General features: G+C 41.1%; 1 protein-coding gene across 1 annotated transcript in view; it reads left to right on the forward strand.

Annotated features, from left to right (window-relative positions):
• Positions 1–22800, forward strand: part of LOC133425090 (zinc finger protein GLI2-like) — a 70083-nt gene that overhangs the window by 40685 nt on the left and 6598 nt on the right. Inside the window, 6 exon segments of the mRNA XM_061715771.1 lie at positions 4544–4746; positions 6737–6922; positions 13311–13512; positions 13718–13907; positions 15400–15507; positions 21579–21719. Coding sequence (XP_061571755.1) covers positions 4544–4746; positions 6737–6922; positions 13311–13512; positions 13718–13907; positions 15400–15507; positions 21579–21719 — 1030 coding nt within the window.

The following is a 22800-nucleotide window of genomic DNA, read 5'->3' on the forward strand; positions in this document are numbered from 1 at the left end:
CCCAGATCCCGCTCCATCATAGATATGGATGGGAATTGATACGATTTTTAGGATTCCAATTCCATTGTCGATTCTGCTTAATGATTCGGTTCTTTATCCATTCCCTTATCGATGTTTCATTTGGGGAAAAAAAAGGACAACAATCAGTGCGTTTACATGGGAAGTTTAATTCCTGTTTAATTCAGAATTAAAATTAAATCTGATTCAAAATGACCATGTAAACACCTAATTCCGAATTAAAATGGCCATTCTGAATTAGACTTAATTCTGAAGTAAGTGGCTGGTTTATTGTGATTTTAAATCCAAGTAGAATAATTCCGCGATCATGTTTACACTCATTCCACTTTAAATTAATTCCGGTCTTTCTTTCTGCTCGTTCCCTCCCCCGTCTGTCTCCATGACGCTTATATTCCACTGGGCTTGTTTTTCCAAACAAAGTTTCAAGATGGCAGCACGCAGTAAACGGTGGTCAAGAGCAGAGACCATTTATTTAATAAATAGCTTGGAGGACCTGGAAATAATTAAAAGAACAGATGGAAACAGGAAACATGAAAATTGTGAGCTTTTCAAAGTTGTAGCGGCTAAGTTAGTTTTCCTTCCGGTAGACATAACTTCCGGTCCCCCCCCCTATCCAATCAGAACCTTCCCAACCCCCAGACCTGTAGAGGAATTGGATAAAGCCGATCAAACGTGTTTTCCATGTAAACCTCAATTCGGAATTACTATTTCCATGTAAACTCCAAGGAAAATAGTTTAATTCAGAATTATTAAAAACATCATGTAACCATGGGCAGTATTCGTTTGTTAACCTGCAGTATTATTAGCCAAGGACATGCTAACGTTGCTGTGGGTTGAGAATCACTGACGTCGGTCCGGAGTGGATTGAAAACGTGACATTTATTGATTATTATTGGTTGCTGTTTGCACAAATGTTTTAGCATGTTGATAGCATGTTTGTTTTCCCTTCGACTATATAACCACTTGGGACGTATTCTTCTTCTTTATTCTTTATTCTTTATTTAATTCATTAAAGTAAAAACAAAACAGTTCAATATAATTAAAACAAATCTCCTTCCTTGAATGAAAGGGAACAGAAAGAAGACTAAGCTTATTTTATCTGTCCCTTTTTCCTGAGAAATCAAATTTGAATTAATGTAATAATTAAAAAAACAAAAACAAATTATGTAATTTAAAAAAAAAAAAAAAAAAACCTACAACAAAATAACACAAAATAGCTGTCGTCAAACACAGATAGTCGTATTCTTTTTTGATTCAAAGAAAAAAAAATATGACAATGATGCTAAAAAAAGGGAGAGAAAAAAGAAATCCACCTAACTTAACAATTATCATGATATTTCTTAATCAAACTGGCTTTTATTATTCTTTTAAGTGTAACTTGGCAGGTATTTCAAGTTTCCCTGTTGTCCTCTTTTTTAACTGAAATGTAACCAGACTTTTGAGCGTTTGTATTGCCTGGACTGGCTGACGCACGTTGCTTAGCAAAGTGTGTGCTGACGTCATTAACGCCCCACTGGAATCGAAGGTAATCGTTTGCAAAATTTTAAACAATTGCGAGGAATTTAAACATTGGAGACCGGTTCTGAACAAGAACCGGTTCTCGATTCCCATCCCTAATCTACGGAAGAGTATTAGGGCCATGCAGGAGAAACAATATTTGAGAGGGGAAGATTTTTTTTTATTGTGCACATCGCGAAAAAGTCGAAATGCGAGAAAAAAGTCGAAATGTCGAGATTAATGTTGAAATACAATTTCAAGAATAAAGTTGAAATTTTGTGAATAAGTCGAAATTTTGTGAATTAAGTCGAAATTTCGCCTTTTTTCTCGAAATTGTATTTCAACATTAATCTCGACATTTTGACTTTTGTCTCAACATTTCGACTTTATTCTCGAAATTGTACTTGAACATTAATCTCAAAATTTCTACTCTTTTCTCAACATTTCAACTTTATTCACGAAATTTTGACTTATTTCTCAACATTTTGACTTTTTTCTCGAAATTTAAACTTTTTTCTCAACATTTCAATTTTATTCACAAAATTTTGACTTTTTTCTCAACATTTCGACTTTATTCTCGAAATTGTACTTCAACATTAATCTCGACATTTCTGCTCTTTTCTCAACATTTCAATTTTATTCACAAAATTTTGACTTTTTTCTCAACATTTCGACTTTATTCTCGAAATTGTACTTGAACATTAATCTCGACATTTCTACTTTATTCACGAAATTTTGACTTTTTTCTCAATATTTCGACTTTATTCTCGAAATTGTACTTCAACATTAATCTCGACATTTCTACTCTTTTCTCAACATTTCAATTTTATTCACAAAATTTTGACTTTTTTCTCAACATTTCGACTTTTTGTGCATAATGAAAAAAAAATCTTCCTCCTCTAAAATATTTTAATTTTTCTCCAGCCTGGCCCTAATACTCTTCCGTACTAATCATAGATACACAACGGCAGTCAAAGTTCTTCTCGGGACGTTCCGTAGTTGGGGATGAACTCCTGGACGCCGACGGCTTCCCGTCTCCAGGAAACCCAGAGCGGCTCTGGGATGGGCGTAGCGGCGAGGAATTTAACTTCCAGTTAAATTCACAGGTCTGATGGTGATGCGGGCGTCGCGCCTGCCGCCAGCAGCGCCATTCATCACGGCGGCGGGGACTCGGGGGGCGGGGGGGGCGTCCACGGACCGGCCCACCTTGATTAATGTGATGTGATCTTGACAGTAGACCCCTAATTCATCAAGACCTTGATCTGGCTGTCGCTCGCCGCCGCCGGCGCCAAATTCACCTAATTACAGGAACATTGCACAGCAAATTAAGCGCGCTGTCGTTTGTCGCCTGCCGCGGTACTTTGTTACACGCTGGCGGCGGCGTGTCAGGGGTCTCGGCTGTGATTGTCTAACATGACACGGCGGCGCCGCCCCCTTCATCACCGCCTGCTTAAACTGTCATGGACGCCGGTTATTTTGTCAGACCTGCCGGAACAAACAGCTGAAGAGAGAAGTATTCTTCTGTGGTTTCTGTCTGAGGAGTTCATCTTCCTCCGTTGTGGCGAGAAAACGACCCAAACTTTAAGGGACTGTACCTCCACTTTTATGGCTCCGGACGGGTTCTCCGTGTCCAGCAGGGATGGGCAGTACGGACTAAAAAATGTATCACAATAATTTCTGGCATTTATCCAGATAACGATAAAAATGACGATAAAAAAAGCAACCAATTCAACCAATTCAACCAATTCATTCATTCATTCTTTCTTTCTTTCTTTCTTTCTTTCTTTCTTTCTTTCTTTCTTTCTTTCTTTCTTTCTTTCTTTCTTTCTTTCTTTCTTTCTTTCTTTCTTTCTTTCTTTCTTTCTTTCTTTCTTTCTTTCTTTCTTTCTTTCTTTCTTTCTTTCTTTCTTTCTTTCTTTCTTTCTTCTTTCTTTCTTTCTTTCTTTCTTTCTTTCTTTCTTCTTCTTTCTTTCTTTCTTTCTTTCTTTCTTTCTTTCTGGCTCATTTCCTTCCTTTCTTCCTTCTTTTTTCCCTTCCTTCCTTCCTTCCTTCCTTTTTCCCTTCCTTCCTTCCTTTTTCCCTTCCTTCCTTCCTTTTTTCCTTCCTTCCTTCCTTCCTTCCTTCCTTCCTTCCTTCCTTCCTTCCTTCCTTCCTTCCTTCCTTCCTTCCTTCCTTCCTTCCTTCCTTCCTTCCTTCCTTCCTTCCTTCCTTCCTTCCTTCCTTCCTTCCTTCCTTCCTTCCTTCCTTCCTTCCTTCCTTCCTTCCTTCCTTCCTTCCTTCCTTCCTTCCTTCCTTCCTTCCTTCCTTCCTTCCTTCCTCAGACTTTCCACAAAAACGTCATCAACGGGAATTTATCGTTTTTAGCGCAAGATGACAAATTCTTACCGTGGGGAATTTTTTTGACGGTATATCGTGAACGGTAAAATATCACCCATTCCTAGTGCCCAGCCAAGAACCAGGACCTGAACAGGTCTGGATGTTTAGATCATAGTCCGTAGACGTCAGATTGAAGCTTTGCAGAGCATTAAAGTCACATAGTGGCTGTATTTGAAATGCGTCCCGTTTGTCTCATCAAGTTTTCCAACCTTGTTGAGAGGTGGCACATTAGAGGAGTACCGGAGTACCGATATGGAAGAGTGGAGATGGAGACGTTTGGTGTTGATGTCCAGAACCAGAACCACCTCAGACCCACTGGGAAGCACGGTGGTGGAGGGATGATGGTCTGGACCTGGACCAGACCTGATGGTTCCTTATGTTCCTAACAGAGTTCTCTGTTCTCAGAGTGCAGGTTTACTCGTAGTTCCTAGAAGAGTAAAGCTTCTAGTTAGTGTTAGTAAACCTCTAGTTAGTGTTAGTAAAGCTCTAGTTAGTGTTAGTAAACCTCTAGTTAGTGTTAGTAAAGCTCTAGTTAGTGTTAGTAAAGCTCTAGTTAGTGTTAGTAAAGCTCTAGTTAGTGTTAGTAAACCTCTAGTTAATGTTAGTAAACCTCACCAGCTCCAGGTCTAACGTGCTGGTTTTTTGTTTTCAGTCCTGCAGGTCTGAGCGGGAGCCCCGTCATCTCCGACATCTCCTTGATCCGCCTTTCGCCCGCTACCATGGCAACCGGCGACGCCCCCTTCAGCCCGCCTCACCCGTACGCCGGCCCCCACGTGGAGCAGTACCTGCGGTCTGTGCACGGCAGCCCCACCCTGTCCATGATCTCCGTGGCGCGGGGGCTGAGCCCAGCGGACCGTAAGTGCAGACCAGTCCACAACAGACCGGTTCTTCTCTGATGAGGATCTGGGGGTCGATCAGTTTCAATACAATACATTGCATTTCATTTCCTTTTGTAGGAAAGAAATAATAAAGAAAAGAAGTAAGGAATAAACCGACCAAAAGGTGTAGGCTGAAGCCTGAGCTTATTGTGCCTACCCTTTATAACTTTGTTAGACAAACGTAAATATGACAGAAAAATCAAGTAAAAAACAAACAGAAGACGGATCTCAGAAAAACAATTAACAGAGAAAGTACATAATCAATGCTTAGAGGAAACAAAAAAAAAACAATCTCTAGAAGAGTGAAAACAGAAGGAAACCAAAGACCAATCAATTCATTTTTTGGTATATAAATATTATTACAACAACAATTATTCTTATTATTGTAATCGTTTCATATAGTATGGAGCATAATATTTATATATATATATATATATATATATATATATATATATATATATATAGATTTGTATCACACTAATGTTCTGTATCTTTCGATTACAGGACTGTCTCAGAAAATTATAATATTGTGATTTTCTGTAATGCAATTACAAAAACAAAAATGTCATACATTCTGGATTCATTACAAATCAACTGAAATATTGCAAGCCTTTTATTATTTTAATATTGCTGATCATGGCTTACAGCTTAAGAAAACTCAAATATCCTATCTCAAAATATTAGAATATTCTGGGAATCTTAATCTTAAACTGTAAACCATAATCAGCAATATTAAAATAATAAAAGGCTTGCAATATTTCAGTTGATTTGTAATGAATCCAGAATGTATGACATTTGTGTTTTTTTAATTGCATTACAGAAAATAAAGAACTTTATCACAATATTCAAATTTTCTGAGACAGTCCTGTATATTGGATTTATACATCGTTTTAAATTTATTTATTGAACTACAGTTTTTTAATTCATTATTTAGGCTGTTCCATATTTTAACTCCTGTAACCGATATTCATCTTTCTTTAGTATTTATCCTAGTTTTTGTTCTATTATATATGGCAGTGTCTCCAGCCTGGAACAGACTCTGGATAAAGGATGGAAGGAGATGGTTATGTGCCTTATACATTAGGAGTGCAGTGTTTAATTCAACTATATCAATTAATTTTAAGGATTTGAGGTCAATAAACAGTGGGTTTGTAGGCGAATAATAATCAGACTTGCTAACAGTTCTAATGTCTATCTTCTGAAGTAAATACATTGGGTTTATTACTGTTTTATAGTTGTTCCCCCAGACTTCAACACAATAGCTAATGTGTGGGAGTACGAGGGAACAGTATAGCACAGGGGTCGTCAACGCAAAATGTTTTAGAGCCACATTGGACCAAAAACACAAAAAATCAAATATGTCTGGAGCCGCAAAAAATGAAAAGTCTTGTATAAGCCTTAGAATGAAGACAACACATGCTGCATGTATCTATATTAGTTATAACTGGGGGAAGATTTTTTTTTTCATTATGCACTTCGAGAAAAAAGTCCAAATGTCGAGAAAAAAAGTCAGAATTTTGAGAAAAAAGTTGAAATGTCGAGATTAAAAAGGAAAGAAAAAAGGAAGAAAAAAAGAGAAAAAAGAGAAAAAAGAGAAAAAAAGAAAAAAAAAAAAAAGAAGAATAAAAGAAAAAAAAAGAAGAAAAAAAGAAAAAAAAGAGAAAAAAAGGAAACAAAAGAAGAAAAAAGGAAAAAAGAGAAAAAAAAAAGAAAAAAAGAGAAAAAAGAAGAAAAAAAGGAAAAAAAGAAGAAAAAAAGAAAAAAAGAGAAAAAGAAGAAAAAAAAGGGAAAAAAAGGTCAAACATTTTTGAAAAAGCTCCAGGAGCCACTAGGGCGGCGCTAAAGAGCCGCATGCCGCTCTAGAGCCGCGGGTTGCCGACCCCTGGTATGGCAGATAGAGTGACTTTGTGTTTAGAACTTTAGAACAGCCCCCCTCAGTCCTAACCCTCCCTCCCCCCCTCCCACAGTGGCTCATGAACATCTGAAGGAGCGGGGGCTGTTTGGACTTCCTCCTCCGGCGCCCCCCGGAGCCGGCCCGGCAGAGTTTTACCACCTGATGGGGGGCCACCGAGGCCCCTACGGCGAGCTCCTGGTGCAGGGCGGCGGGGCCACGGTGGGGCCGCACCTGTCCGAGTGCGTTGCTCCCATCGATGGTGAGTAACCGTGACGACAGGGAGGGTTTGGGTTAAAAGAAGGTTTGATTGGAACGAAACGTTTCTGATCGGTGTCGTTCAATATCAGATCAATGAATTATGTCAAACCAGCCCGGTCTCTAGTAAACACAACTTAGTTCTGGTAAATGTAGGTTAGTCCTAAACTTTGGGAAGTTTGTGACTTCATTGTTGTAAATTTGCAACCGGAATTTGTAGTAAAATGTTTACTTCAGATAATTGGATGACTGGTTGCTGGTCATGAAGGTCCTGGTCATCAGATGGTTGAACGTCCGGTTAAATGATTGGAAGACCAGTTCATGGTCATCACTTTGTTGGACGTCCGGTTCCTGGTCATCAGGTTCCTACTCATCAGATGGTTGGACGACCAGTTAAATGGTTGGAAGACCAGTTCCTGGTCATCACTTTGTTGGATGTCCGGTTCCTGGTCATCACTTTGTTGGATGTCCGGTTCCTGGTCATCACTTTGTTGGACGTCCGGTTCCTGGTCATCACTTTGTTGGACGTCCGGTTCCTGGTCATCACTTTGTTGGATGTCCGGTTCCTGGTCATCACTTTGTTGGATGTCCGGTTCCTGGTCATCACTTTGTTGGACGTCCGGTTCCTGGTCATCAGTTCGTTGGACGTCCGGTTCCTGGTCATCAGATGGTTGGAAGACCCGTTAAATGATTGGAAGACCAGTTCATGGTCATCACTTTGTTGGACGTCCAGTTCCTGGTCGTCAGGTTCCTGCTCATCAGATAGTTGGACGACCAGTTAAATGGTTGGAAGACCAGTTCCTGGTCATCAGCTGGTTGGACGAACGGTTACTGGTCATCAGCTGGTTGTAAAACCAGTTCCTGGTCATCGGATGGTTGGCTGACCAGTTCCTGGTTACCATTTTAAATCATGTTTCTGGTTTTGTTCTAGCAGCTGGTTTCAGGGGGTGGAGTCGGCATCTAAGCCAAACCGCCTGTTTTCCAGGTTCCACCCTGGAGTTGGTCGTACAGTTTTGTGTCAACTTCCTCAGAGATTTGAGCTGGAGTTAGTGATGGAGGCGGGGCAGTTCTGATGGGTCTGTGATGTCACAGACTGCGTTTACATGCAGACAATAACCCTTTTAAAACCCGAATATTGGCAATAACCCGAATTTGCACGGCCATGTAAACACCAATAACCCCTTTGAATAACCTGAATTTGCTCATATTCGGGTTTTAAAAACCTGAATATGACCCCTGGGTTACTCCTTTAACCCAAATGTAAACGCCAAACGGAATATCCCCATCAAACGGAACATGAATTCGTTTTCTGCACATGCTCTGTTCACAAGGAATCCTGGTCTTTTGAGTCCAGGACGTTCTTATAAACACGGAGAAACCAAGACCAGGAGGAGACTAATCACTTCATAAATGTAATGAAGGATATGAACATTTCTGCATTTGTAGACGGTAGAAAGTACCGGGATAGCCAGATTTAAAAGAAGTTGAGCGAAAAGTTGCGCGAAGCAGCATTTGTTTTGAATTTGAATACAGGAAGAAGAAGTGGAAATGACGGGAATTGCGTCATCACGTTCTCCATGCGTCGCTGGTTTGATCCAGATATCCCAAATGATTGATTACCATGTAAACGGAATATTCAGAATGTCTCAGTAACCGGAATATTAGCAATAACCCGAATTTTGACTGCATGTAAACGTAGTCACAGTGTCCTGGAGATCTGAATGAATCACTGAATGAGTGTTTTATTTGGTATTTACTTCACAAATATCTCAAATCAAGTAGAGAAAAAACTATTTTTCTTAGTAGGTCACTTTGAAAGTTTGCTGGCCGTGTTTGGAGCTCTGTAGCTGGATCAGAGATTATTGGAGAGACTTGAGCTTTAAATTGATAATAAGACTTTAGATTGCAACATACTGGATCTTTGTTTTGATTGTTCTTACAGTTTTCAGGAATTCACTGTTTAAGTTGAGTTTTTTTAGGATTTTTCCTTCTCAGTCTCCAGCTGCAGTGTGGTGACCTCACGCCCCCCCCCCCCTCCCCGTCCACCCACACATGTAGTACATGAAAACGCTGCTGTTTTTCTCTTCTTTAACCCAACGTGACTTTCAGGGCGATGGACCTTCCAGTTTTCTGTCAAATCAGCCCGAGGCTCAGAGAGAACTGTTTCAGTCTCTCTGGAAAAGTATGAAATGTGTCGACGCCGTAAAATGAGCCTAAATCCCAAACAGAACGCTTTCCTGTCACAAAAAAGATGTAGTGTGTCCAGGAAGCATGTCTGCTGCTCACGCTTCAACGAAGAGGAGGTTCTGAAGGAAGCGTCTCCTCGGCCAACCAGGAGTTACTGCCTGTATTACTTACCGGGTCGTCCAAAACACTTAAACGAGTTAGAATGAAACACCCTCTAAATCAGTAGTTCTCAAACTGGGGGGCGCGGCGCTACTGCAGGGGGGATGCGACGAGGTTGGAAGGTAGATTAATTTAATTTTTTTTTTGCCTTCAATACATATGTGCAGTGAGAGAGAGACAGGAAATAGGGGGGATCTGTAACATGAACAAGCCCACCCCACTCACTGGAAAGGTGTGGGGATTAAAGCTGACATTTCTGCAGAGCAATTGTTGAATTTTTTTTTTTTTTGTATCTTTTTATTTCACAATAATTTTCACAATTCACATTTTCACATCCACGATTTCTATTCTACCCACATTCCTACCCTTTCCATAATTGCAGTAAAAGTAAAAAGTAAAAAATCATACATTTAGGGAGAACAAAATTAAATAAATATATATAAATAATCCAAACATACATACATATAAGGCACAATTTCGAAAATAGAGATACTCATTGGTCCCCTTTGGAAAAATTCTCCAGTTTTGAAAATAATGGAAACCAAAATTCTTGAAAGATATGACCACGGTTGTATTTTTCCAATGTTCATTTTTCCAATGGTAAAAAAACTGAAATTTGATCAATTTGATGCAAATGTTGAAATTTTGATTATTTGTTTAGCTGTTGATGCTGTTTTTTTTCCCTCATGGAGCTGGTTATTTTTGGAAAAAATATGTTGAAAGTAATGCATACTGTATTGTACAGTAAAAAGGAAAAAAAAAGAAATGTGTTGCACACATGAAGCAAGCCCACTCACATCACTGAAAACATGTGGGGATTAAAGGTGTAATTTTTGTAGAGCAAATGTTCAGATTTTGGCTCCTGTTTATATTGTTGTTGTTTCAATCTCTGTGAGCTGGTCAGGTTGAAAATCTATTTTTACAGAGATGGACAGTTTTTTCGCACATATGTTCAATATATGAAACAAATTGCAGTCGCATTTGAATGCAAAAGATGTGTGTGTCTGTGTTGGGGTCGGGGGGGGGGGGCTCAAAAATTCTGTTTCGTACAAAAGGGGGGCCTGGCAAAAAAAGTTTGAGAACCACTGCTCTAAATAAACCACCATCTGCTGTGAGTACATGAACATACGCAGCATCAACGTACAAAAGAGTAAAGGTTCCTCTGCTTCTGTTTGAGTCCGGGAGACTGAGTAAGTTTAAAAACACCTGAAAGTCACCGGTTTTTGGGTGTTTTACAGATTAACTGATAAAGACTACATCATTCCGTCGGTCTGCTGTGTTTCCACTTCAAGTCCTCGTCTGAATTTACATTCCAGATCGATCCGACTGCTCTGCATACATTTCCCTGCCGCTGAATCAATTCCCAGTAAATTGCCCTCATTTAGCATGATGAAGTCTGATCCGGACTGTGATGTTTATCTGAACTGATTACAGGGAATTATTGTGGGAAGATTGATTAGTAATGTCTGAGTCTTAATGAGGTCGTGGGCAGATGTTGGAGCTGCTAACTCCCAAACCAACAACACTTCTGGACTCTAGTTGGACTCCAGCTGGGAAATCTGACACCAACAGTGTCAGGGTCTAGTTTACCACATTGATGACATTTGGTGGAGTTTTACATCACATATTCTTCTCAGCAGTTTGTGGACCTTTAACTTTGTTTGGTTTAGAAATTTCTGGTAACTGCAGTCGGTGGGTCTGTAGTTTTCGATGCTACGAATCCCTAACGCTGGTAAACGGTCCGGCCCGCTAGTTCACCGCTGTCATCGGTTAAACATCTGGTCACATCATTATTCCAACTTTGTATGGAGCCAAATCAAGGTCAAAAGTTTTGCTAATTTGAAAATAAAATTTGAACCTGAAAATTCAAGTTTTGATCATGAACTTATTTTTTTACAGTTTCAATTTTTTTTTCAGTATCAGATCTTTTTTTCAGTTTCAGATCTTTTTATTTCAGTTTCAGATCTTTTTTTCAGTTTCAGATCTTTTTATTTCAGTTTCAGATCTTTTTTTCAGTTTCAGATCTTTTTTTTCAGTTTCAGATCTTTTTTTTTCCAGTTTCAGATCTTTTTTTTTCCAGTTTCAGATCTTTTTTTTTTCAGTTTCAGACTTTTGGAACCGATCTGGCGTAGGGGGCGTGGCATCAACTGAGAGGGCCAAAAGTCTGAAACTGAAATGAAAAGATCTGATACTGAAAAAAAAATTTAAACTGTAAAAAAATAAGTTCATGATCAAAACTTGAATTTTCAGGTTAAAATTTTATTTTCAAATTAGCAAAATTTTTGGCCTTGATTTGGCTCCATCACTTTGCAGGTTCAAACCGATGAAGTTCAAACTTCCAGAAGATAATAGTTTTCAGGAAAGAGTCAGACTTCAGATGTTTTAGTTTGAATCATGCGATGAATCATGGGATATGAGTTCACCACTAACTTCCATCGTTGTACAAGAAATGCTACCTGGGAAAAAGTCCCCTGCCTTTAACCAGTGACTCACCAGCTAATCAACCAGAGATCATTCAGATATTTTTAAAATATCCACATGCAGCTCTGATGCTCTTAATATAATTTCTGCCGAAACTAAACAGAAACTAATACTAGGGTTGTTTGTACTAATACTTGGGTTGGGCTTCTAGGGTGTTTAGGTTTTCCCTGCATGAATCCAAACAGCTTTAAAAGTGGGAGATTTAATCCAGTTGTTTTGCTGTCTTCCTTCTTCATTTACTCTGCTCTAATAATGTTTATACTTAATTGTACACTTCTACTGGAATATCACATTTACCTGTATTTTAATCCCAGATTTATGCACATACACCTGCTAGTTTACTTAAAATTAACTCATCTTCCATCAGACAATTCGTTATAGAGTAGGAATCTCAGAAACTGACCTTGTTAGGAAGGGTTAAAAATTTGCATCCAACATTTTCTTTTTTGTCCAAAGGTTACACAAACTTGTGAGCTCTAACATTTCAAAACCAATTAAAGCTGCAAGCAGCGGTGAACTGGCCCTTGCACGTGCAATTTTCAGCAATAAAGGTGAAGGACTCAAAAATAAGTCTGATGACACCACCCATGACTCTTTATGTCAAACCATTCAAAAGTTACGGCAGAAAGTAGGAACTATCAAATATCGACCAATCAGAAGAAGGGGCGGGGCTAATTTGCACCAATTATGTTCAAGGACTCAAAACCGAGTCCGATGACACCACCCACGACTCTTTATATCAAACCATTCAAAAGTTATTACAGAAAGTAGGAACTATCAAATATTGACCAATTAGATGAAGGGGGGGCACGCTTTTTGGCATCTATCGTCGCCACGGTAACGAGTAATGCCCATCGTCGCAGGATGGAGACGCACATTTTGATGTATAACACACCTGGGTGCACGTTACGGTTCGGGCCGCATTAACGGAGGAAGAAGTGGCATAAATTGCGGCAAAATTACACGATTAATTCAAAATGGCCGACTTCCTGTTTGGTTTCGGCCATGGCGCCAAGAGACTTTTCTTTAAGTTGCGACATGATACAGGTGTGTACCGATTTTCGTGGATGTACATCAAACCGTATTGTGGGGCTTGAGACACAAAGTTTTCTAGGGGGCGCTGTTGAGCCATTAGGCCACGCCCATTAATGCAAACCATTAAATATCACATTTTTCACCAGGCCTGGCTTGCGTGCAACATTTGGTGACTTTTGGGACACGTTTAGGGGGCAAAAAGGCCCTCATTTCGTCGGAAGAAAAACGAGGAAAACGAGGATAGAAATTCCCACAGATACAATAGGGCCTTCGCACTGTCAGTGCTCGCGCCCTAAAAATGGACCATGTCAGTGGAAACAGTTTTCTATAGTAGTCCTGTCACCATGGTAACACACCTCCAACTAGCAACAGCTGTCAAGAAGCAACAGTAGATCTCCTGTGCTCTATCCCAGGGTTGGGTTTGGGTAGTCGTTGGGATTGTTTGGCGGTTTATTGTGGTCTGTGTTTGGTTTTGAACTCTGTTGGAACCCAAACCCACCCGTCTGGTTGACCCACCTTTCTGTTCACAGCATCACGCTTCTCCAGTCCCAGATTGATGCCCAGACTCGGCAGGAAGCGGGCCGTGTCTTTCTCAGCGCTGTCTGACGCTGGTGTAGACCTCCAAACAATGATTCGCACGTCACCCAGCTCCCTGGTGGCGTACATCAACCATTCCCGCTCCAGCTCAGCCGCCGGCGGCTGCTACGGTCACCTGTCGGTGGGAGGACTCAGGTACGGCGGCTCACCTGGACACATGACTAGAACAAAACAAACATGTCTAAGATTCTAACCCCACAGAATTATTTTCCGTATATATTGTGGAAATCAGGTTTTGAAGCAGATTTTTCCAGAAGGTTCCTTCATGTGTGTCATTGATAACTACAAATCAAAGCATCGTGGTCCTACACATCTGAAATTCCTGTACTCCTTTTTCTAGCCCACCCTTCCCTTTCCCCCACCCCATCAACCCCCTGGCCTACCAGCAGCTCCTCTCCCAGCAGCGGGGGCTCAGTGCCTTTGGCCACACAACGCCCCTCATTCAGGCTCCACCCACCTTCTCCAGCCACCAGACGGGCCTCAGCCTCTCCTCGCTGCCAAGCTCCGCCCACAACAACGACCTGGCAAAGGTAATGGGGCAAAGAAAAATATTTTCATTCAGTACCCCATGATCCATCAGCTGTAGATGTTTCCTTCAGCAGCAGGAACCCTCTGAGGATGTTATTCTGGCTGACTACTTCAGTGTCTCATGGAGGAGTTTTGGTTTATTTTTCTTTCCATCGCTGCTTCAGGTCATTTTTGGGGCATTCACTTCTACAGAGCCCTCTGAAACATCACCACAGCATCTCCAAAATGACTAGGTGTTTTGGGAAAATCTCACTTATGGTTCGAGAGTGGTCGGCTGCGCAAAAATGAATCACACACACACACACACTCGCTTTTGCTATAATGAATACATTTATTAGCAAGCAGTGCACACAAAAAGACTCACACACAATTGCCCTTTCGCTAGGATAACTCTGTGTCAAGTTATCCCCCGCAAATGACAAAGCAACAGACAATTACATAGGGGCTAGGCGATGTACCTCTTACCTTAACACAGAAGGACTGGAGAGCCGGACAGTCCAGGCAGAGTAGCGAAAAACCTGCTGGGCGTCGTGCACTAGACCCGCAGCTGACTCTGACCCGAACTTCCGGCTGACTCCGTCTTTATACGACATCTCGCGGAGGGGGTCGAAAGGGCCCCTTCAACCCCCGCCCGCAAGCTCTCACGCTAAGTCCTGGTTCACATGGGAGCTCTTCCGTGTGAACAAGCGCCATTCTCACAGTAACAATAATACTAAACAGCAGGTGCAGACTGTGTTTTGGGAATTCAGGGCATTTCAGGACATAAAACATATTTTTTCTCCCTCCACTAGGTCATTCCAAAACCCCAATTCTTTCTCAAAGTCTGCAAGATCGCTGGATCTGTGTTATGTTAGAGACAGAGCTGTATTTACTTATGAGGTGGTCTGCAGTTGGATGGATGGATGGACGGACGGACGGACGGACGGACGGACGGGTGGATGGATGGATAAATGGATGATGGGTGGATGATGGATGATGGATGATGGATGGATGATGGATGGATGGATGATGGATGGATGGATGATGGATGATGGATGGATGATGGATGGATGATGGATGGATGGATGATGGATGGATGGATGATGGATGGATGGATGAATGATGGATGGATGGATGGATGATGGATGGATGGATGGATTATGGATGGATGGATGATGGATGGATGGATGATGGATGGATTATGGATGGATGGATGGATGGATGGATGGATGATGAATGGATGATGGATGGATGATGGATGGATTATGGATGGATGGATGATGGATGGATTATGGATGGTCGGTCAGAGGTTCCAGCCAGAATTAAGATTTCATAGGTTATTCAAACCAGAGCTTAAAGATTCTGTTTCTTCTTGGTGGAGTTTTGATAAATCGTATCAGATTCTTTGAGGTTCGGTTTGGTGGTAAAACGGGAGCAACTTGAATCTAACAAAACTATCAAAGGGAACAAGTTCTTTCCACTTTCTCAAGCGATTCTGGTTCCGTTACCTTCCAGAACCACGGAGGCAGCTCAGCCATCAGTGCTGTAGAGCCGATAATCAACAAACGGTCCAAGGTGAAGATGGAAGCAGGGGAAGTGAAGCGATCGTCTCCTGGATCACCGGTAAGATTAAAATCAATCACTTTAGAAGAGCAACGACTTATCTTGTTAGCTCGGTCCACGGAGCTTGTTAAACTTGTAACTAGTTTTAGTTAGCTGGTTCTGAAGAACTTGTGATGTTAAGTTAAAGTTCCAGTTAAAGTGTGTGTAGTTGCTGCTTTCTGCCTGTAGGGGTAGAAGAAGTAGATTCATGATGAATTCATAGCTGATTTAGAAATCTTTAAAACCTTGGCCGGATAAAATTGAAAACACTTTTAGGGCCTGTCCCAATTCTCCCCCTACCCCTCGTTTTCTTCATTACCCCTAAATTTTGCGCGTTCCCGTGAGGGTAGTGGTGTCCCAATTCCTCTTTTCACCTAGGGGGAGTGGGCATATCGAGGGCGAGTGGTTATGAATCTGACCCTTCACAGCGAGGGTTTTCAGATGCACACTAGTTGACCGAGGGCTCGAAAAATTTCCCAGAATGCTTTTCGTTTTTGTGGACTGAATAAAAAAAAAAACATGGCGGACATTTCTTATTTTTTAGTGAATAAAATCAATATTTTGAGTTAGTTTCTGCATAAAAATGTGTTTTGATTACATTTCTAGCGAGAAATATATATTTTACTTTCATAATATTCACTCAATGAATGTACATAATAGGGGTGTAACGATACACTAATCTCACGATACGGTACGATACACGATATTGAGGTCACGATAACGATACGATACGATTATTATAGCAGTATTTAACAACCTTGAATGAGGAACATATGACTGGAAAAAAATTGTCTTTTATTTGAAAGACACAAAATACAAAACAATGCTGTGCGTTTGCCTTATTGTTACAGTTTGTAATGTTTTATAACTTTTTAAGTTTTAAAGAGAAAGCCAGGCCAACCATTTTCCACAAACTGAACTAAAAGTAAATTTCAGGTTTGCATTATGCATCTTCAGTTTCATACAAGTACAAATATTTTGCCACAAACTGAATAGTTTCACTCATGTATGATTTTACTTTTTTCTTTTCCAGAAATGTAACAACTAAAATTAAGTAAATAAATACATTTTTACATCATAAAAAAGATTGATTCATGCTCACCTTATAAGTGTAAAAGGAGATTTATTTTTGTTAAGAAGGTTATTTTGGTAATTCAGAGTTCATTATGTTATAAATATATTCTTTATATTCTGATGTAAATCAGGGACTATAATGACACTAGTCAGTTTATCTGTAGTGATTAGTCTGTTTTAGATTGGGCGGAGTGATACGCCACAGTACGGCACTAGGTGCTGTGTTGATGTTCTAAAATCCTACACTGTTGAGCGGACATTAAAGTACACTCGAACTCTGAAGAAGTTTTCCCCGACCCGAAAACGGTTTAATTTAATAAGGTAAGGCTTAAATCTACACCAGACTTAAAGGTTCAGAGCTTAAAACCCTAAAAGTCCGTGATCGGGACCACAAAACGGAACTAGTTTCTTCTGAGCGTAGGAAGATTTTGGTCCGCGGGTCGAGGTGCGGTCGGCACGCATGCTCGGATGCACGTTTCTAGTCAACACAATAGATTAATATTAATAACCCAATATCGCGATACAGTTTGTCACCTCCACGACACGTATTGTGACGTTTTTGTATCGCGAAATTTCATTGCACGATATATTGTTACACCCCTAGTACATAATCACTTGTTTGCCCGTTGTTGCAACCTCGCTGGAATAAAGGCTGATTTATGGTTCCGTGTTACACCAACGCAGAGCCTACGGCGTACCCTACGCCGTAGGCTCTGCGTTGGTGTAACGTGGAACCATAAATCAGCTCCGGAGCGGGCAGGCAGAAATCCCGAAATTTTCGCAGCAAATTTCTTAACAGGCGTTATTTGGATAAACTGAGCCCAGGTTGGGGATCTTAACGGTTACTTTTACGCCTGAAAAAATATTAAAACTTAATAAAGTGGCATATTAACAGCGCTACAGCTGAAATTAAAACAGCTTTTGGCTCTCAGCTTCCCGATTAGGGGTGGTGCTGAAAGTAGGAGTAGGGGGAGTATTGGGACAGGCCCCTGGGAATATTTCAAGTGCCCTAAAATCTGTCCCTTCTTTTTTAGGGGTAGTGAAGAAAAGAAAGGGGTGTATTGGGATTGGGCCTTAAGTTGATTTAAAAAAAAGATGCAGATGAGTAAATTCAAAAAATAGACTAAAAGTTCCAGTTCCTGGAAAGCCAGACACATTTTTTAACGTCTGCTGAATTTGGAGGGAGCGTTGGGAATTGAAATCATTACAAAGAGAAGCCGGCGTTTAGAAATCTGGGACTTTTCCGGGCGATGAAAGTTGGACATCAAGAGCGTGACTGGTGGATCTGGTGGATCCGGGGTCGGGGCCCCCGGGACCCGCGGCCCCCCGGCTACCAGACGTCCCAGCTAAAGAAAAACTCCAGATGATGATGCTCCCTCGCCGCTCTAAACTGAGACACAACACTTAATTCTCCTGAAGTATCGGCCGTTCTCGGTTTTTTCTTCCTCTGTTGACAAATTCGCGGCTCCTCTCCAAGAGCATCTTTGCTGTGATGCATGAGGACGCCGCTGAGCGCCGTCGTCTGGGGGCCGCGGCCCTGGAGGATGAACACGGTGTGTTTGTGTGTGTGGGGGGGGCGGCAAACATGCTGCAGTCAGCATGTGTGTATCAATGCAAGTGTATGGAGCCGGAGGCGTCATATTTCCATGTCAGTTTTTGTGGAACTTTTGGATTTTAATTCAACATTGTTTTTTGTTGTTGTCTGAATGGTATTAACTGAAACTAAAAACGAATATGACTGTCTGTGTTGGCCATCAGCTATTTTATTAGTGAGACGGCTGCGCCAAGTGGCACTGCTCCTCCATAGCTATGCAATAGCAATGGAGGAGCAGTGCCTCTTGGCGCAGCCAGAGGCACTATTGTTATTGTGTGGATTTATTATTTTTTTGCTTATTCATTTTCCGGACAAACTTCGGCGCGTAACTTGTCCCGCAGCTTTGAGAAAACGCGAAAAGTAAAAACGTAGAAACGTGCGCCTTAAGCGGGAATCGTGTGCTATGACTTTTATTAGCGATTGGTGTGCACGTTTTTGCGCAACGTGCAAAAACGTGCGCTTTTAGCGCCATCCGGAACGCATTGGGGGAACTTTGGGGCCTCACCACTCGCACACCTTTATTCAAAAAATTCTGAACCGATTTAGAAAGTTGTAGGCCCTGAATTTAACTACAGTCCTGTGGATTTTCAGAGCGATGGCAAAAATAGTTTTTGCACGAAGTGCAAAAACATTTCCAAATTTCCAAACTAATGGGGAGATTTTCCAATGTAAGTGAATGGGGCAGAATGTCATACTGTGGGTGGTCACGTATCTTTCTCATACTTGCACGTAGAAATGTCATTCAAACTTGAAAACGGAGGAAAACTTGTATTCTCTCTCAAAACCTGAAACTGTTTTTTCGTAAAATGTACACTTTTCAAGATATGAGCCCTCAAGCAAGGACTGGAAATCACTTTTTTGTCAAATTTAGAGTGGAGCTCTCATTGTTTAGAGTGGGAGGGACAGTAAAAAAATGACCTTAATTTTTATTTGTAGCTCCAGCTCACGGCCGAACCGTGAAAGCTAGAAAGATCATTTTTGGTCAGAATGTAGACATAGATGTTGGGATTCATAAAATGTGATTGACAGGTGGGGTATGCACAAAATTTAAACGGGGGGGGGATAAAGCTGCGCCAATTCCTGCCTTGGTCGCCATTCACTGTAATGTAATCAAAAGTTTTCTTCAAAAAAAATCTCACTTTGTTTTCGAACTGCCGTTACTAACACATTTTAAGGAATATCTGAATGAAATTAAGATTGTCAGAATCTGCCGGGTTTTGTGTCTCTCACGATGTCTTTGTTTTTCTGCTAGGAGCTATGGTTTTCTCACAAATCTGAGTTATTTGAGAACTTGTCACAAGGCAAAATCTGGGGTTTTCTCACAGCCAACCCGGAACCTTCCTCATGTCGAGGTTGTCCCTAGCAACCAGAGCTCAGCTGCTGAGTCATTGCCTGAGCCAGAACTGGTCACATGACTGAGTCAGTACAGACTTCATATACTTTAACCTGGAAAATGGAGAAATCTGACCCCTGACCTTTTGACTTTAGATGATCACCAGTCCTGCTGGGAACAGGTTCATGGGATATATTTATTATTATTATTATTGTTATATATATAAATATATACATTTGTATATTATATATACAAACTAGCCCCGCCCCTTCTTCTGATTGGTTGATATGTTATAGTCCAATACCTTTTGAATGGTTTGACATAGAAGCTGTGTCCCAATTCAGGGGCTGGGTCCTTCGAGGGCTGGATTTAAAGGCCGATTACGTCACAGCGGCGCGCCGAAGGCTGTCCCATTTGGAAGGCTCCTTCAAATGCAGCCCACAAATGCAGCCTTCTTTTCCCGCTGTTTGAAGGATCCATCGGTTGTATCCTCCGCGGCCCACCATATCCCAAGATTCATTGCGCACAGTCAGAAAAATATTTAACAATGGCGGACGGAGAAGCGGGAGAAGCGGAGAAAATTATACTTTTATTTATTATTAGATATGCTAATTACGCGTAACTGTTACCTTGGTTAAAATTGAACACAGCTTTACCTGTCTTTGGTCCTCCCTCAGCTGCACATACAGCACCCGCCGGCGCCGGCAGACACGCCTCTCTTCCTCCTCCAACAAAATGAAAAAAACAAAAACAAAACTTCTCGCTCCATTTCCTTCCTTCCTTCCTTCCTTCCTTCCTTCCTTCCTTCCTTCCTTCCTTCCTTCCTTCCTTCCTTCCTTCCTTCCTTCCTTCCTTCCTTCCTTCCTTCCTTCCTTCCTTCCTTCCTTCCTTCCTTCCTTCCTTCCTTCCTTCCTTCCTTCCTTCCTTCCTTCCTTCCTTCCTTCTTTCTTTCTTTCTTTCTTTCTTTCTTTCTTTCTTTCTTTCTTTCTACTTAGTGACGTAGGACAAGGGCGGGAACAGCTGGTGACGCAACCAGGAAATCCCCCACAGGCTAGACCGTCTCATTTCGGTCTAGCCAGCCTTCGGTATGGCCTTCGCGGTCTTCGAATGCGTGGCCTACGAAGACCGCGTCCTCAGAAGGACGCAGCCACCGGAATTAGGACACACCTAGAGAGTCATGGGTGGAGTCATAGGACTCAGTATTGAGTCCTTTACCTTCATTGGTGAAAATTATCCCCGCCCCTTCTTCTGATTGGTTGCCTCTATTTTCTGCTATAACTTTTGAATGGTTTGACATAGAGAATCCTGTGTGGTGTCATTGGACTTAGTTCTTAGAGTCCTTCACCTTTATTGTTTGCAAAATGCAATAATGTACACAAATGGGCAGCAGCCCATATTTCTGCGAGGAAATTGTCTAGTTTAGTTTTGTTATTGTGTTTTATTGTACGTTCTTTGAAAATTGATTTCTTGGGGTAAAGGGGCAGATTAAATAAGATTATTCTTCTTTCTGCTCCCTTTCATTCAGCACTTAGGAACGTTTGTGTTCATATTAAATTGTTGTTTTATTTAAATCAGTGAATTAAATAAAGAATAAATTAATAAATAAATAATTCTGAAAATGTACAAAAGTGGATAAAAGTTTAAGAAGCAAATATGTCGACTGGAAAAGTTTCTGGAGAAAAATTGGTGCTGAAGGATTTTCTCCAACTTTCTCTGAAAAATGTCAAATCTTTTTGAAGGTTTAGACATTTTTATTAAAACATAATTTTCAAGAACATTAAAAACATAAAAGACTAATAGTTACTATTTTGTAACGTGGACATTAAAAAAAGGGTATTGTTTTTAAATAGCGACCTCCAAGAAGGTTGGGATGTTTAAAGAAATGTTTTTTAATGATTTGAAAATAATTCATATATGTAAAATTCAATTCTTTTTTTAGTTCCGTTTTCGGTTTAACATTCAAACCGACGTTTAAACCAACATCTGGACGTGGTTCCGATCTGCTCCACATGTCAGGCAGGAACACAAACACTTGAAACCGCGAGGCCGGGCCTCACGTCCAGGTTTCCCTGTGATCTGGTTTCTGTGCAGAACCAGCGCAGCAGCTCGCTGGACCTGAAGGACGACCTGGACCGGGACGAGGCCAAGCCGGAGCCCGACGCCGTCTACGAGACCAACTGTCACTGGGAAGGCTGCAGCAAAGAATACGACAGCCAGGAGCAGCTGGTGCACGTAAGCAGAAACACGATCCTCTGCAGTTCCTCGACTGGCCACTAGAGGGCGTCTCTATGAGCGAGTTAACCTCCATCGACCTCCAAAATGTCCAAATTAGAGCAGAAATAAACATATTTACAGTCTCGAACAAAAAAAATTTAAGTCTCAGTCGTTTGATTTCAAGTCCATGAAAACTTCGAGGGGAGTGATTGTAGGGATGTGCGATTAATCGATTTTAAATCTAAATCGGATTTATTAAATCAAGACGATGTTAAAAAAAGGAAAATCGGAAATTCGATTTTCCTTTTTTGCAGCTGGCTGCATTACAGACAGAGCTCGTCTAGTCATCTTTGTTTGGTCAAGAAAATTGTAAATGTCACTTTACTAAACTCAAGGAGGATTTACAGTATCTTTCAATTGCACTTGCTATTTTTCTTTAAAAATAAAGATAAAATATTTGAAACAATTTATTCCATTGTCTTTTGTAGTTTTACCAAAAAAATCTAAATCGAAATTCGGATTTTCAGACAAAAAAAAAATCTGGGTTTTATTTTTGTCCAAAATCGCCCAGCCCTATGTGATTGATATGATTGATTGACAGATGGCTAGCTGTTATCACTTTCTGATCGTTAATCATCATGCTACTGCGCTTGGTGAAGCAACCAGCCGTTTTTACTAACCCAGCAGTGACTAAACGCAACAGCCTTTTTTGGGTCAACATGTTAAACGGTACGTCGCGCTGGAAACATCTGATATGGTTTTGAAAAAGAGGCTTCAGAACCGCTCTTCAGAAACCTCTGGGCTTCTTCTTCATGTCTGGCCGTCCTCTATATCATGTCCTTCCAATGGGGGGCGCAGGCGAGTGCAGCGGCGTTGGGTTCGTCCAGGTCATCTCCAGTACATTGTGGGGCAGATATACATCTCATGATGTGGTCCATTGTTTGTGGTTCCCCACACACGCATGCATCAGAGAATGTTAGTTTCCATTTTTTCATGGATTCCTTGCAGCATCCTTCGCCAACGAACGGTTTAGGGTTTTCCAGATAGCCCATGGTTGGTCATGGCCAGTTGCAAGACATTCATCTGGGATGATGCCTCT

Source organism: Cololabis saira, chromosome 24 (genome assembly GCF_033807715.1).
Source record: "Cololabis saira isolate AMF1-May2022 chromosome 24, fColSai1.1, whole genome shotgun sequence".
NCBI classification, from domain to species: Eukaryota; Metazoa; Chordata; class Actinopteri; order Beloniformes; family Belonidae; genus Cololabis; species Cololabis saira.